At 41.3% G+C, this 14,964-nt stretch overlaps 1 protein-coding gene across 1 annotated transcript in view; it reads right to left on the reverse strand.

The window, feature by feature from the left end:
- Positions 1–5,032: 5,032 nt before the first annotated feature.
- Positions 5,033–14,964, reverse strand: part of LOC145355625 (uncharacterized) — a 190,526-nt gene continuing 180,594 nt past the window's right edge. The window contains exons 45-46 of the mRNA XM_080207869.1: positions 7,348–7,538; positions 5,033–5,206 (exon numbers count right to left, since the gene is read on the reverse strand). Of these exons, the coding sequence (XP_080063995.1) occupies positions 5,033–5,206; positions 7,348–7,538 (365 nt within the window). The remainder of the gene's footprint in view (positions 5,207–7,347; positions 7,539–14,964) is intronic.

Raw genomic sequence — 14,964 nt, forward strand, 5'->3', positions numbered from 1 at the left:
TTACTTTGAGTCAAAGACAATTAATTGGGCAGTTGGTAGTTAGATTGTCTCAACCAATTGCCATATGGAACATGGAAGCAACTAAATCACAGAAAGCTTTGGAAAACCATCTTGGCTGTCAAAGTGAATAGTCAGAAGCTTTTTCTCAGGGTGGAAGAGTCAATTACAAGGGGACATAGGTTTCAGGTGTGAGGTGCAAGGTTTAGAGGAGATGTACAAAGCATGTTTTTTACACAGAGAGTAGTGGGTGCCTGGAACTCATTGCTGGGGGAGGTAATGGAAGCAGATAGAGCAATGACTTCTAAGGGGCGCCTTGACAAGTATGAATAGGATGGGAATAGAGGACTATGGTCCCCGGAAGGGCAGGGGGTTTTAGTTAAGTCGGGCAGCATGGTCGGTGCAGGCTTGGAGGGCTGAAGGGCCTGATCCTGTACTGTAATTTTCCTTTCTTTGTTCTTTGTAATTGACTCTTCCACCCTGGGAAGAAGCTTCTGACTATCTACTCTGTCCTTGCCTCTCATAATCTGTAGACTTCTATCAGGTCTTCTCTCAACCTCCATCACTCCAGAGAGAACAAACCAAGTTTCTCCAACCTCTCCTCATAGCTAGTGCCCTCCATACCAGGCAACATCCTGGTAAATCTTTTCTATACCTTCTCCGAAGCTTCCACATCCTTCTTGTAGTGTGGTGACCAGAATTGAACACTATATTCGAATGTGGCCTAACTAAGGTTCTACAAAAGCTGCAACATGACTTGCCAATTTTTAAACTCAATACCCCGGCCGATGAAAGCAAGCATACTGTATGCCTTCTTGACTACCTTCTCCACCTGCATTGCCACTTTCAGTGACCTGTGTACCGGTACACCCAGATCCCTTTGTCTATCAATACACTTCAGGGTTCTGCCATTTACTGTATATTTCCTATCTGTATTAGACCTTTCAAAATGCATTCCCTCAATTTGTCCAGATTAAACTCCATCTGCCATCTCTCCGTTCAAGCCTCTAACTGATCTATATCCTGCTGTATCCTCTGATGGTCCTCATCGCTATCTGCAAATCCACCAACCTGTGCGTCGTTCCAGACCTTCTGATCAATCCGGTTACATTTTCCTCTAAATCATTTTTATATATTACAAACAGCAAAGGTCCCAGCACTGATCCTTGAGGAACACCACTTGTCACAGCCCTCCATTCAAAAACGCACCTTTCCACTGCTACCATCTGTCTTATTTCTCTCAGTATATTGGATAAGTAAATCCTCCATATCTATTGCATCAACCAACACCCAAGGTTTCTGCAGCTCAGGTGTTTTTACTATCCTTTTAATTTTTCTGTTTTCCCAAGATAAAGTGCAACGTTTATCATCCTTTCCTACCAAAAATATGATGAACCATGTGGCACTTGAATATCCAGCCAGAAGATTGGCATGTGAAGCATTGCTAAGGATGACCTATCTCATATAATGTGTAATTGTATCCCTGGGGAGATGTCAAGACACTTCAGGTTTTGTTAGGAACAAAAAGTATTTATTGATAAAGAGAAATCAGGTACAGGGGATTGCCCCAAGGCTACCATGGGCTGAGCCCCAGTTTTTACATGTTTACTACACGGCAGCTGGAAGATTCTGCATGAGAAAGGACTCTACCCTCTAGGGTGATAATTCGCTTTCCATTCCCTTTGGTCTTTCAAACAGGTGACTCTCTTCTGCTGTGCTGTCTTAAAGAGATAGATGCTACAATCACTACAATCTGGTTCACCAGGGCTGTGAACTTGAGTGTATATTTCTCCAAGTTTAATTTATGTAATGCTTTGTTTATTCTCATAACCTCCTCTATCATGGTATACTTCATCATGGTACTGAGCTCTAATATGTCACAACTAGCATGAGATCTGGTCCAAGTGCATAACCAGTTCAACCGCCCAATTAAATTTCTCAATTGATCAATTTCATCCATGGACGCTAGCTTCTCTTTTTGTGAAGGTCTGACCCAAAATATTCGCCTGAATTCTACTGCCACGCTTTCCATGGAATCAGAGTGGGCAAGAGGCAGACAACGGAAATGTTCATTGACCTTGGGCGGGAATTTCCAATCTTGCTTGAGCGAGGCTGTAAAATGCCCCCTACTGAGATGTGACTACATTTTCTAGATATGTTTAAACCCAAGTCTCTGCTCAAAACCCCAACGTACCAGTCTAGTTTTAGCTGTGTTGTGCCATGAGGAAGCACTTTATCAATGCATATCCACCTGTGTAATAAGGCTGGCTGTCTCAATCTGGTATTTCAGCATATAATACATATTTTTTCCAACTTTCCAGCTCTTTTTGTTTTGCCTCTTTTATCAGCTTATCTTCTAAAACTGGAAACTTTTCTGGTAGCTTAGCTATTAAAATTTCCCTATCATGAGGGCTTTACTTCTAATGGCATTCCTAATTCGTTCTGTAGCTCTCTTTCTGGTCAAGCCCTACTCCTCCCCTCCCCCCCTCCCCCCAGCCCTCCTTCTCTGTTCCTGGACTGCTGTGACATGATTTTTCCTGCCTGTGGTCAGATTCTTGTCTGTAAGTCCGAGATCTTTCCTTGTATCACAACACCTTTCTGGTTCACTGTCAGACCTTAAACTGTATTTTCTGGCCTTCTACATTTTTACTGCTTTTTGCTGATCCACAGATCTTGTCTCCTGACCTTCATCCTGTACATTTAACCATTATGTATATTTACCAGTGGCCTTTTCTGCTCTTCCTACGTTGGCCCCTTCTGGCATGTATGTTTCCTTTGTTCTTACTTTGGGCAGTTGTTCCTTTGAATACATTGCCTTATCCTGTGCTTCAATGCTACTTTGCTCATCATCAATCAATTTAGTTGGGTTCCTCATAATTGCCCATTATGTGCATGTGAAGTGCATTGTGCCTCTTCACTCTCTTCATTCTTGTCTAGAACCTGTAAAGATATAGTCAGTGCCAATTAGCCTTGGGGCATGAATCCTAATGGTCTGATTCCCATATTTTACAATTGCTACTTTTCCTTCACTGCCTATCACCTTATCAGCTTCCTTCCATTCTCTCTGCCTTTTTCTTTTGTAATGCACCAGGTCTCCCTGTCTAAGCTGCATTCTTTATGCGACAATGCTTGCTGAATTTTTTCTGAAACCTCAGCTTTAATGAAAACCTTTCTACTTGTATGAAAAGCATTCAGATGAGTAGTAAAAGTAGAGCTAATAAGAACATAAGAACATAAGAAATAGGAGCAGGAGTAGGCCATCTAGCCCTTCGAGCCTGCCCCGCCATTCAATAAGATCATGGCTGATCTGTCGTGGCTCAGTTCCACTTTCCCGCCCTCTCCCCATAACCCATAATCCCCTCTCTTATCAAAAACCCATCAACCCGCGTCTTAAAAATATTTAGCGAGGCAGCCTCCACCACTTCAACGGGCAGAGAATGCCAGAGATTCACCGCCCTTTGAGTGAAGAAGTTCCTCCTCAACTCCGTTCTAAACCGCCCCCCTTTTATCTTGAGGCTGTGCCCCCTAGTCCTACTGTCTTTTTTGAGCGGGAAGAGTCTCTCCACCTCTATCCTATCCATCCCATTCATCATCTTATACGTCTCAATGAGATCTCCCCTCATTCTTCTAAACTCTAACGAGTACAAGCCCAGTTTATTCAGCCTCTCCTCATAGCTCAACCCCCTCAACTCCGGTATCAGCCTAGTAAACCTCCTCTGCACTCCCTCCAAGGCCAAAATATCTTTGCGCAGGTGCGGCGCCCAAAACTGCACACAGTACTCCAGCTGCGGCCTCACCAATGCCCTATACAGCTGCAGCAAGACCTCCCTACTTTTATATTCAATCCCCCTCGCTATGAAGGCCAGCATCCCATTTGCCTTCCTGACCACCTGCTGCACCTGCAAGCTGGGTTTTTGCGACTCATGCACAAGGACCCCGAGGTCCCTCTGCACCGTCGCCTGCTGCAGTTTTTCGCCCCGTAAGTAAACTAATGCTAGCCCCCTCTAGAGCAGGGGGGGGAATCATCTAATAGGGCCCACGACAGCTTTGGATTCCTGCAATGCATCTATTGGTACGGACTGAACCCCCGACTAATTGCAAGAAGTTCTTTGAATGCCCACGCCAGCACCATTTGCAATTTACAATTTGGTTTATCGGCCAATATTTTATGTCTCTCACTGCATTGTTCCTCTCACACAGACCATTACTGAATAGGTTCTCAGCTGCAGTGTGCATAATGACAAGGTTCAAATTTTCACATGTCTAGAAATGTCTCATTGACAAATTTTATTATCTGTCAGGAATTTTGCTGGAGTCTCTAATCCTGTTCCCATCCATTTCTCCATGACTTTATCAATAATGATCTATTTGTCCTTACTGTATTTTATATTGGATAAGCTAAATCTAGTCACCATATCTATAAAGTTCAGTGGAAAAATACCCCTGTTCCATACTTTAAAGTCCATTGTTGCTGCATCATTAAACTCCCTGGAGAGGAGGAAGCTCACAACAGGATGTGGTCTTTCGATATTTTATACAAACTTCACACTGAGCCTTGATTTGCTCAATAAAGTTATATTTGTCATCAAGCACTCCAGCGTCTCACAGTAAATCCTTCAGTTTTTGTGGCCCCGAATATGGAACTTTCAAAAAATTTTCTTTTTGTCCACCAAATTCGTATACCCAGAATTAAGAAGACTTCTTGAATACTTCAGTGGGAAATTTCTGGCTTCCTTAATTGCAAGCAGTAATGATTTGACAAGCAGTAATGTAGATCCGGTCTTCCCAAACATGATCATTCTGCCATTCTTCATTTCTAATGTCATCTACACTTCCTTCATCATAGACCTGCTTAAGAGGAGAGATATGCCACAGGAAACCACATCTGTACTGATGAAAAGACTGATCTCAGCTATCCTGCAAGGGAGAATGACACTTTTGGAAGATGTTATTATGTTGTCATCTCCAAACCAAAGTATGAAGAGCTTTAATACTTGGCCTCTTGACTGTCTCATCAAGAGACTTCAGGTGACAGCTAAGCCAGTCCACCCCATGTACTACGGAATTGCAACCACTCAGACATGAAAATACTCATCGTTGAATTTAAATTGTCAGTGACTAACACAGTTCCTTCATGACAATCTCCATCATCACTTTCAGTCTCAGAATTATCTGCTTCATGGGTTATTTCAAGGACTTGATTCTTTTGCTGTTGGCAAGACATTGCATATTGTTATTTTGAATCATACCAGTAACATCAATTAACCATTCCCCATGCATTTCTTAGCTTTGAGGTTGCCATCCCAGACCCACTTTTAGTCTTGATTCTCAGATTGGTTAAAAGTACAGCAATCTTCAGATAGCCTATCAGTAAGTCTATCTCTGCACTGGAATCTGTTTCTAATGCTTTGTCAACCTCGAAACTCAGCCACTGCGGTATCTTGCAAAGATGGGCGACCAGCAAGCAGATCAACAAATGAACAGTCTATTACGGTAAGTAACAATGTACAGTGTGATAGAAAGACTACTGTACCCCATGACTCCAGACATCTAACTGCAAGAAAAACTACAGTCAACTTATGGATACACATTCTCTGGCCTGATTGGCTGAATAGATCACATGACCCTTCAGGAGCTTGCTCTTTAAAGGGCTACTACAGTCACCAATAAAACTTCCATCCTTTGCGGTGTCACAGAGTTGCCTGTGTTCAATAGGAAAGTAGCTGTAATTGACTCTTTTTCAAGAATTTTTTTAGGGCAGTAGCCATTTGGTCTAAAAGAGAGTCTACTTTGAAATTTGACCGCAGTTAATACTAAAAGTAATTCAACAGAGAAATGTGGGCACATTCAAGTACTTAAATGCCAATATGGACTCCAACATGTCAAGTTCAATCTCTTCAACTCTTACCATTTGTCAAAGTCCATAATATATTCCTCCATGGACTGATCATTTGTTTTCCTAAATCTGTCAAACGTTTCATATATTTCCAAAAGCAATCCTTTTTGTAGAATTTATCCAGTCCTTCTTCACTATCCAAATCATTCATGATCCACTCTGAAAATACTCTATTCCTAATCTTACTGTTTTCAGGAAATGACAAAGCCAAAGCTTTTTGCCTCTTTCAGGGTAATGAGGTAACCCATGTGCAAATATCAACTTTTTAATATTAATTTATGGGAGGTTGGTGTTGCTGGCTTTGCCAGCATTTATTGCCCATCCCTCATGACAACGTGGTGATGAGTTGTCTTCATGAACCGCTGCAGTTCATGAGATGTAGGTACATCCACAGTGCTGCAAGGGAACGAGTTCCAAGATTTTGACCCAGTGACATTGAAGGAACAGAAATATATTTCCAAGTCCAAATGGTGAGTGACTTGGAGGGGAGTTCCAGGTGGCGGTATTCCCAGGTATCCATTGCTCTTATTGCTGTGGATGATAGCTGGGTGGTCCATCTGATTTCATTCCTTCTTTTTGCAATGGTTGGATAAGACTGAGTGGCTTGTAGGCAATTTCAGAGGGCATTTAAGAGTCAGCCACATTGTTGTGGGTCTGGAGCCACATGTTGGCCAGACCAGGTAAGAACAATAGATTTCCTTCCCTAAAGGACATTAGTGAACCAGATGGGTTTTTACAACAATCAACATTGATTTCATGGTCATCATTAGGCTTTTAATTCCAGATTTATTATTGAATTGTATTAAAATTCTATCATTGCTGATACGGTTTTGCCTGCATGAAAATCAGTGCATAGTCAAGACCTGATAATTTGCATCATTCTTCTGCTATCCTATCATTTAAATTTGTCAGCAGCAGTATACTTCTTTTCCTTTAGAGAATTCTGGCCAATGTTATGTAGGCACAAATACTTTAACTAGAAAGGATGGAATTTCAACAGTTGAGAATTAATTGCTTCACATTGAAAATGGTGAATGTGTTCAACAGATTGTCAGAATTCTCTGGTCTCACACACCCCATTACTACTACTAGTGAGAACAGAGAGTTTGGCACTCAGCCAAATCTCCATTCACCACATGGAACTAAAGAATCTCTGTTCCCGTAACCTTGTACATTTTAGATAACAATAAATGAATATAAGTAAAGTAGGTTCGAAGTGGTCAAATATTTTTGAAGTCACAGTTTTTGTCAGAGAGATACCGCTTGGGATTAATTTCAACGAATTCTGGACTAAGCTGGACAGTTTTTTTGTCAAATAAAATGTTATGCGAGATATAAGATAGACAGCATGGTATGGTTTGAACTTTGGATCATAAGAGTTTTGTTCTGGATATTCTACTTATATGTACCTGTTCAGAGGTTTGAACACAAAATACTTCTAAATAAACCTGTACTTCACCTGTAGTGTTTGACATATGTTGCTCAAGTTGTGCTGCCTTTCCAAAGTCAACTTCATCTTCAAACTCAGTTTCTTCACTGTCATCTTCATAATCCTTCCCATCAAAAGCACCTTTCTTCCTTTCTGCACCTTTTCCCCAGTCTTCATCAGAATCATCTGTTCTAATAATCAGTTGGAAATCTCTTCCTAAAGAAGAAACAATATGGAGAAAGATTTGAATTTATACAGCAACTCACTAAATCTTAGAAACGCCAAACATTACTTTATTTACAACAAAGTACAATGATTGTAGGGTTGAAGGCAAAAGTAACAAGATCCCACAAACTGCAATGATATGAATGACCATCTAATATATTTTAGTGGTGTTGAGGAAAGAATGTTGGCTGTCCTTCAAAGAGTGCTTTGTGATCTTTAATATCCACTGGAATTAGCAAACAGGGCCTCAGTGCGATGTTCCATTTCAAGGACAATGTCTCCCACAATGAAGCATTCCCTTTACAGAGCACTGTATTGTTAGTAGAAAATTTGGCCAACTTCAGGAGTGGAGCTTCAACTGACTATTTACTCTTTATTGTCATTGCTTGTACTTGACCTTAAATTAATTCCTAAGGCCATATGAATCCAGACTTAAGGGATGGCTCAGGCAGTCCATCTTCTGATCACATCAACTTAATAGAGTTTTTTTTGCATTATGAGAAATCAATTTTTCCACCAACTCTGTAAAATTGAAAATAATTCACTGGAGAAAAATAATTCACTGGAAAAAAAGAATTCTTATGTGTACATAATCATTATAACATTACAACAGCTGGGTTTGCTTCCACAGTGATTAGTCTACAATCAATAGCATAGTATTAATACAATCAAAATTATATAATGGTTGGGATTCATGATCCTTTGGTGTGTATGGCTTTAATGCATAGACAATCCAGGAGAGATGAAGAACAAAGGACTTAGGAGAAGGAGTAAGCCATTCAGTCCTTTCAGCCTGCTCCACAATTCAACAAGATTATGGCTGATCTGGATTCTGAATCTGAATAAGATTGGAAAACGACTAATTGATTAGAATACGGCTAATGTTACACCGCTGTTTAGAAAAGGTAGCAGACAAAAGGCAGGGAATAATAGGCCGGTTAGTTTAACGTCCGTAGTTGGAAAAATGATAGAATCCGTCAAGAAAGAAGAAAGAGCGAGGCACCTAGAAAAGAACAGTTTGATCAAGCAGACACAGCATGGATTCGTTAAGGGGAAGTCGTGTTTAACGATTTTATTGGATTTCTATGAGGATGTGACTAGTGTGGTACACAGAGGGGAACCGGCGGATGGGGTGTTTTTAGATTTCCAAAAGACGTTTGATAAGGTGCCTCACAAAAGGTTGCTGCAAAAGGTTAGGGTGCACGGAGTTGGGGGTAATGTGTTAGCGTGGATAGAGGATTGGTTGTCTAATAGGAAGCAGAGAGTTGGAATCAATGGGTGCTACTCTGGTTGGCAGTTGGTGACTAGTGGAGTGCTGCAGGGATCAGTGCTGGAGCCACAACTGTTTACCATTTACATAGATGATCTGGAGGAGGAGGCTGAGTGTAGGGTAACAAAATTTGCTGATGACACGAAGATGAGTGGAAAAGCAAATTGCGTGGAAGGTGCGGAAAGTCTGCAGAGAGACCTGGATAGGCTGAGTGAGTGGGCGAGGACCTGGCAGATGGAGTACCATGTTAGCAAATGTGAGGTTATCCACTTTGGTAGAAATAATAGTAGGAGGGATTATTATTTAAAAGGCGAATAGCTGCAGCATGCTACAGTGCAGAGGGACCTGGGGGGTCCTTATGCATGAATCGCAAAAACCCAGTCTGCAGGTGCAGCAGGTGATCAAGAAGGTGAATGGAATGTTGGCCTTTATAGCGAGGGGGATAGAATATAAAAACAGGGAGGTCTTGCTGCAACTGTACAGGGTACTGGTGAGGCTGCAACTGGAGTACTGTGTGCACTTTCGGTCACCGCATTTGTGGAAGGATATATTGGCCTTGGAGGGAGTGCAGAGAAGGTTCACTAGGCTGATACCGGAGATGAGGGGCTTAGCCTATGACGAGAGATTGAATAGACTGGGTCTGTACTCATTGGAGTTTAGAAGGCTGAGGGGGGATCTTATAGAGACATATAAGATAATGAAGGGGATAGATAGGGTAGAGGTAGAGAGATTCTTCCCGCTTAGAAAGGATAGCAGAATTAGAGGGCACAGCCTCAAAATAAGGGGGCGGGGGGGGGGCAGTTTAGATCAGAGTTGAGGAGGAACTTCTTCACTCAAAGGGTGGTGAGTCTCTGGAATTCTCTGCCTGTTGAAATGGTGGAGGCTACCTCGCTGAATATATTTAAGTCACAGGTAGATAGGTTTCTGATAGACAAGGGAATTAAGGGTTATGGGGAGAAAGCGGGAAAGTGGAACAGATCCACTTCAGATCAGCCATGATCTTGTTGAATGACGGGGCAGGCTTGAAGGGCTAGACAGCCTACTCCTCCTCCTATTCCTTATGTTCTTATGTTCTGATCTGGTTGTGATCTCAACTCCATGTTCCTGTTTGCCCCTCATAACTCTTGACTCCCTTATGTATCAAGGATCTATCTAACTCAGCCTTGAGAAAAAAAATCAATGACCCAGTCCCCACTGCAACTGACCTTTAAGGGGCATCTTGACAAATACATGACTAGGATGGAAATAGAGGGATATGGTTCCCGGAAGAGTAGGGGGTTTTAGTTCAGTCAGGCAGCATGGTCAATGCAGGCTTGGATGGCTGAAGGGCCTGTTCCTGTGTTGTTATTTTCTTTGTTCTTTGCTTTCTGGGGACAAGAATTCCACACACTAATGAGCATCTGAGAGAAAAAAAAATCTCAGTTTTTTTTTAAACTGTGTCTCCTAGTTCTAGTCTCCCTACAAGTGGAAATATCCTCCCTGTATCTACCTTGGCAAGTCTCCTTGAGATCTCATACATTTCAAAAGTAAGAAAAGGGTTCTTAAATATGGTTCCACAGCAGATAAAGTCTCACTTCTACTATTCCCTTTCCTTGCAGAAATGCTTTATGTAATAGTATAATTGGTATTTATTGATGATCTGATTTTACATTGGGCTAGATTTTCTGACCTTGCCTGCGGCTGGGATTTTCCGGTCCCAAATTTTCCATTCTCAGTGCCAGTTGTAGAGAGGCACACGAAACTGGAAAATTCAGCCATGTGGCCAGTTCTAAAACCACACTTAATATTAAGCCAACAGATATTGCAAATATAAAAGACAATGGATAAAGTTGATTTTTAATGAATAATGTAAGAGATTTTTCTTTGTAACAAATGGCCTTCCCTCAGAATTTCAGTCTGAGAGATTGAAATGTTTTAGTCAGGGCTTTCTGCAATTTTGTTGGCAGGTTATTAATTATAGTGTAAAATAAGATATTCACCATCCGATTTAACAGCAATTTCTCGCCTGATTAAACTTTTCCATTAATTATGTGGATAAATATCATGAAATTAAAATTCATGCCATTTTTAGGCTAAGTGCAGTGGCGGGAAACATGGAGTGTTTCCCGTTGCGGTGGACAGCAAGAAAACACAACAAATCTTCCAGCTCTGAACTCATTAATTATGCACCTAGCTCTTTCACGCCATATTCAATTGAGGGCAGGGGGTGGGGGGGAGGGTGCAGACCAGGATGTCTGGTGCCATTTTGTAAAGGTGTCCAACATCATTGACCCACAATTGAAGAAAGAAGGTGGATCTCCTGAAAAGAAGATAGATCTCCCAAAGCACTCTGAGACTGAAAGATAGACCCTCCCCAAAACACCTAATTTGGAATATCCATCTGCAGATACACTGCCAACCCACTGCTGTGGTGTTCCAGGGTCTGGGATTATGGATGGCCTCTACCCTGAACTCTGGAGCCAGTCCCAGGCATTGTCCAGATGAGTCCTGACAACTGCATGCCACGTTGCTCCAAACATGTTTCAAGTCGGCATCATAGAGAATCTGGCATGAGTGGTCAGGCCTTCATCTGCAACCCATTAACAGGATACAAATGAAGTTCATGTCGGTCTCTGGCAGGTTTTCTGACTTTATTCCAGAGAATTGATAGAGTTAATAGTGAGAGACTGCTCCCTAGACTGGGCACAAACACGAGAGGTCATGATTTAAGGGTGAGGGGGGAGAGGTATAATTTGGAAGTGTGAGGAGGGTTCTTTACGCAGAGAGTTGTGGGGGTGTGGAACGCGCTACCGAGTAGGGTGGTGGAGGCAGGAATGTTGGACTCGTTTAAGGTTCAGTTAGATAGACACATGAGTGAAACGAGGATGGAAGGTTATAGTAGGGGCTATTAAATAAGGTTAGAACCTCGGGAGACACCAGAAAAGCAGGCTTGTAAGATTAACGTTTTTGTCTTCTTATTCCGCAGGTGGAGGTCCACCGCGTGTCAAACGAGGGGCATGCACATGGTGGGTCGTACATGGGCTGCTCTTGGAAGTTCCGGGAGTGGCCTAGTACTTCGTGTCGGTGTGTGTGCTTGATCCTGGACCGGTAGAAGGGCGCCGCAACAGCTCGGTGACTAGCACTGCTAGCTGTGCAGATACATGGATTTGGGCCTGTGTCTGTGGGAGTTTGCGCATTCTCCCTGTGGTTGCGTGGGTTTCCTCCGGGTGCTCCGGTTTCCTCCCACACCCCAAAGATGTGCTCTTAGGCTGATTGGTTTTACCAAATTGACACTATTCTCCCCTGAATCTGGCTAAGTTAGGGGTTCCATTCGTAGACATGCAGGGTAGAATAGGTGTAGGGTGATGCGGCGACACGGGCTCGTTGGGCCGAAGGGCCTGTTTCCCGTGCTGGGTTGTTCTTTGTTCTTTGTTTAACACTTAATCCTTTTATCTACTAAAATTTATTAAATTCAGTTTTGACTCCACACCACCCCTACCCCGATCTTAATAGTTTTTGGTGGGAGAAAGTTACAGATTGACACTTTTTTGTGAAGAAATTCTTCCTGACATCATCTCTGAATAGCCTAGCTCTAATTTTAAGATTATGCCCCTTGTTGTGGACTCTTCTACCAGAGAAAATAGTTTCTCACTATGTACTCTATGAAAACTTTTAATCATCTTAAACACCTCAATTTAGAGATCACCCCCTAGTTTTCTATACTTGAGGAGATACAAACCCATTCTGTGTAAGCTGTCCTTATGATTTTAATCATTTAGTTCTGGTGTCATTTGGATTATTATGAAATTGACAAAGTGACTACACATAAAATTCAATCAATTACGCTGACCTAGGAAAGTTACAAAAATATATTTATTTAAATATGCATTTTTCAATTTCATATACACTGCAATTGATATAAGTATTCATAACCAACTGTAAAGTTTTATATGTATCTCAATTTGTGTGATCAAGAGGATCTATTGAACTAGCTATTATGCTGTCTATTGAAATAGAAACGTCATCAGCTGTCCAGCAATAATGTTGCCTACTTTGGTTCACAACACAAAAAAAGTCATAGCTTTGATGAACCACATTATTTTCACTCATTCCTTGATCTATGTAGTCTTATATTCTTCTTGGTAAAGTAAAAGTGACCAGATGATGTTTTGGGAGTTTGCCATTACAATAATGTTATCCAACATTAGAATAAAAATCCAACATTAAAAATGCCATCATTATAAAACAAAGGACTTTTTTTAGTAATTTATTTTCTTGGTTACAAGAATACTCACATCCCTTAACATGTAGTTGCTTTAAAAGTGTGCGGTAGTGGTGCTAATAATACAGCTTCAAGTTTCATTATTCTTCCACTTCCCTCTTGCATCTGTGGTCCTCTAGACACACTAATTAATAGACTTCTGCTTTCCACTCACAACCTATTGGCCTGGAATAGTTATTTTCCTTTTCTTCTCCTCCAATAAACAGTGGAAGTTATCTCAGCTTCCATGATGCAAGTCATAAGGCCATACAAAATTGGTCCTATTAATAGGGCTGAATACCTATGGTTTGTGAAGTCTTCCTGAGCAGAATGTCCTGGACTGATTTGCACACTGAGAAATCACCGAGCTTTCTTGTGACCCATTTAACTATACTAATCTGTGACAAATATTTCAATCTGTTAACAAAATAGAAAAAGAATCTGACCTACAGGATCCCCAAGTGGCCCAGTTAGTGAGTGCATCATGCTGTGAAGAGATGACACCTTCAGACCAGTAAAGGTCCCAAGTTCAATGTGTGCTCAGTTAGTTCTCAGATTGAGCAGTTCTTGGACAGCTATAATTGCCCACAAGATTCATGTAGGGAATGCATTTAAAAAAAGCATTCCTGATCCCAATTGTGAGGTTCAAATGTCGTTGTCTGGTATGGATATAATTGAACTGAGACTGATGCCACCTTGTCCCCACCCATCATCTCCAGTTTAAAAAGTCTGTTGCCATATACACTTCATTCTGTTGAGTGCTGAGTGTCTGCAGAATCATACCTCAAAATTAATGAACATTCTAAGAACAAGGAGAATATCTGTCCTGCACCACATCGCATGAAAGAAGAAGAAAAAAATGAAATTGCTGTTAGCAAGCCAGCAAGCATCAAAAGAAAGAACAGACACTTTCTGCACGGACTCGTCCTTGGAACTGAAACAGTAGAAGTGAAGAGGCATTATTAATATGGACATAAAATATATAAGATTAATATAAAGATACATAAAAACCCAGAGAAGAATCATGAGATGAATGATCGAACAGATCGTCTCAGTCAAGTAATGGATGAAAGCTTTACAATTTTTGGGAAGTCTGTAGATAACTGACAGAATGAGGGAAGGCCTGGGGAACTAAAAGAAATGAAATGAAATTAAACAGGTTTGTAAATGAAGATCTAGTTAAATTCTAAGGCTGCTCATCAAAGTTGCTCAGAGTGACTTCTCTCTATGACAACACAATAAGTATGATGGGACAGCAACAAAATCCTTTGAGATCTGCAGTGGAGTCAAACATGGTTGTGCTCTGGCACTGACACTTTGACTTATTCTTTGTTTGCTGTTGTCAAATGTCATAATTCATTTGCAGATGGTGTTTACTTGCATACCAGAACAGACAGTCTTGTCCGCCTGAGATCCAGGACAACAGTGCAAAGTTGTTCTATGCCAATAATGTCATATTAATATTCCATACTGAGGTACACCTTCAGCAGCAAATGGACAGACTCTCTTACACCTGTAAAGAGTTTGCTTTGACCATCAGCATCAAGAAGACAAATATCATGGTCCAGCATTTTGCCACACTGCTATCAGTATTGACAATGCAACACTTGAGATTGATGATAATTTTACATATCTAAGTTCCACATTCACTACCAATTTGTCAGCTGATGCTGAAAGCAAGAGGTGCATTGTGAATGCTGCAACTATTATATCCAAGCTAAACGAAACAACTGCAATCCTCTGAGAACATCAAACTGAGTGAATCAAGCCTTTCAGTGCACCCCTCCAAAGGTAGTGAGACTTGGACAACATATTCTAGACAGGATAAAAGGTTTCCACCTTCACTGTCTCTGAAGCCTACATTTTCAGTGCACTCCACCAAGGTAGTGAGACCTGGACAACATATA

The sequence above is a fragment of the Carcharhinus amblyrhynchos genome, chromosome 19, assembly GCF_965287045.1.
Source record: "Carcharhinus amblyrhynchos chromosome 19, sCarAmb.v2.hapA, whole genome shotgun sequence".
Lineage (NCBI taxonomy): Eukaryota > Metazoa > Chordata > Chondrichthyes > Carcharhiniformes > Carcharhinidae > Carcharhinus > Carcharhinus amblyrhynchos.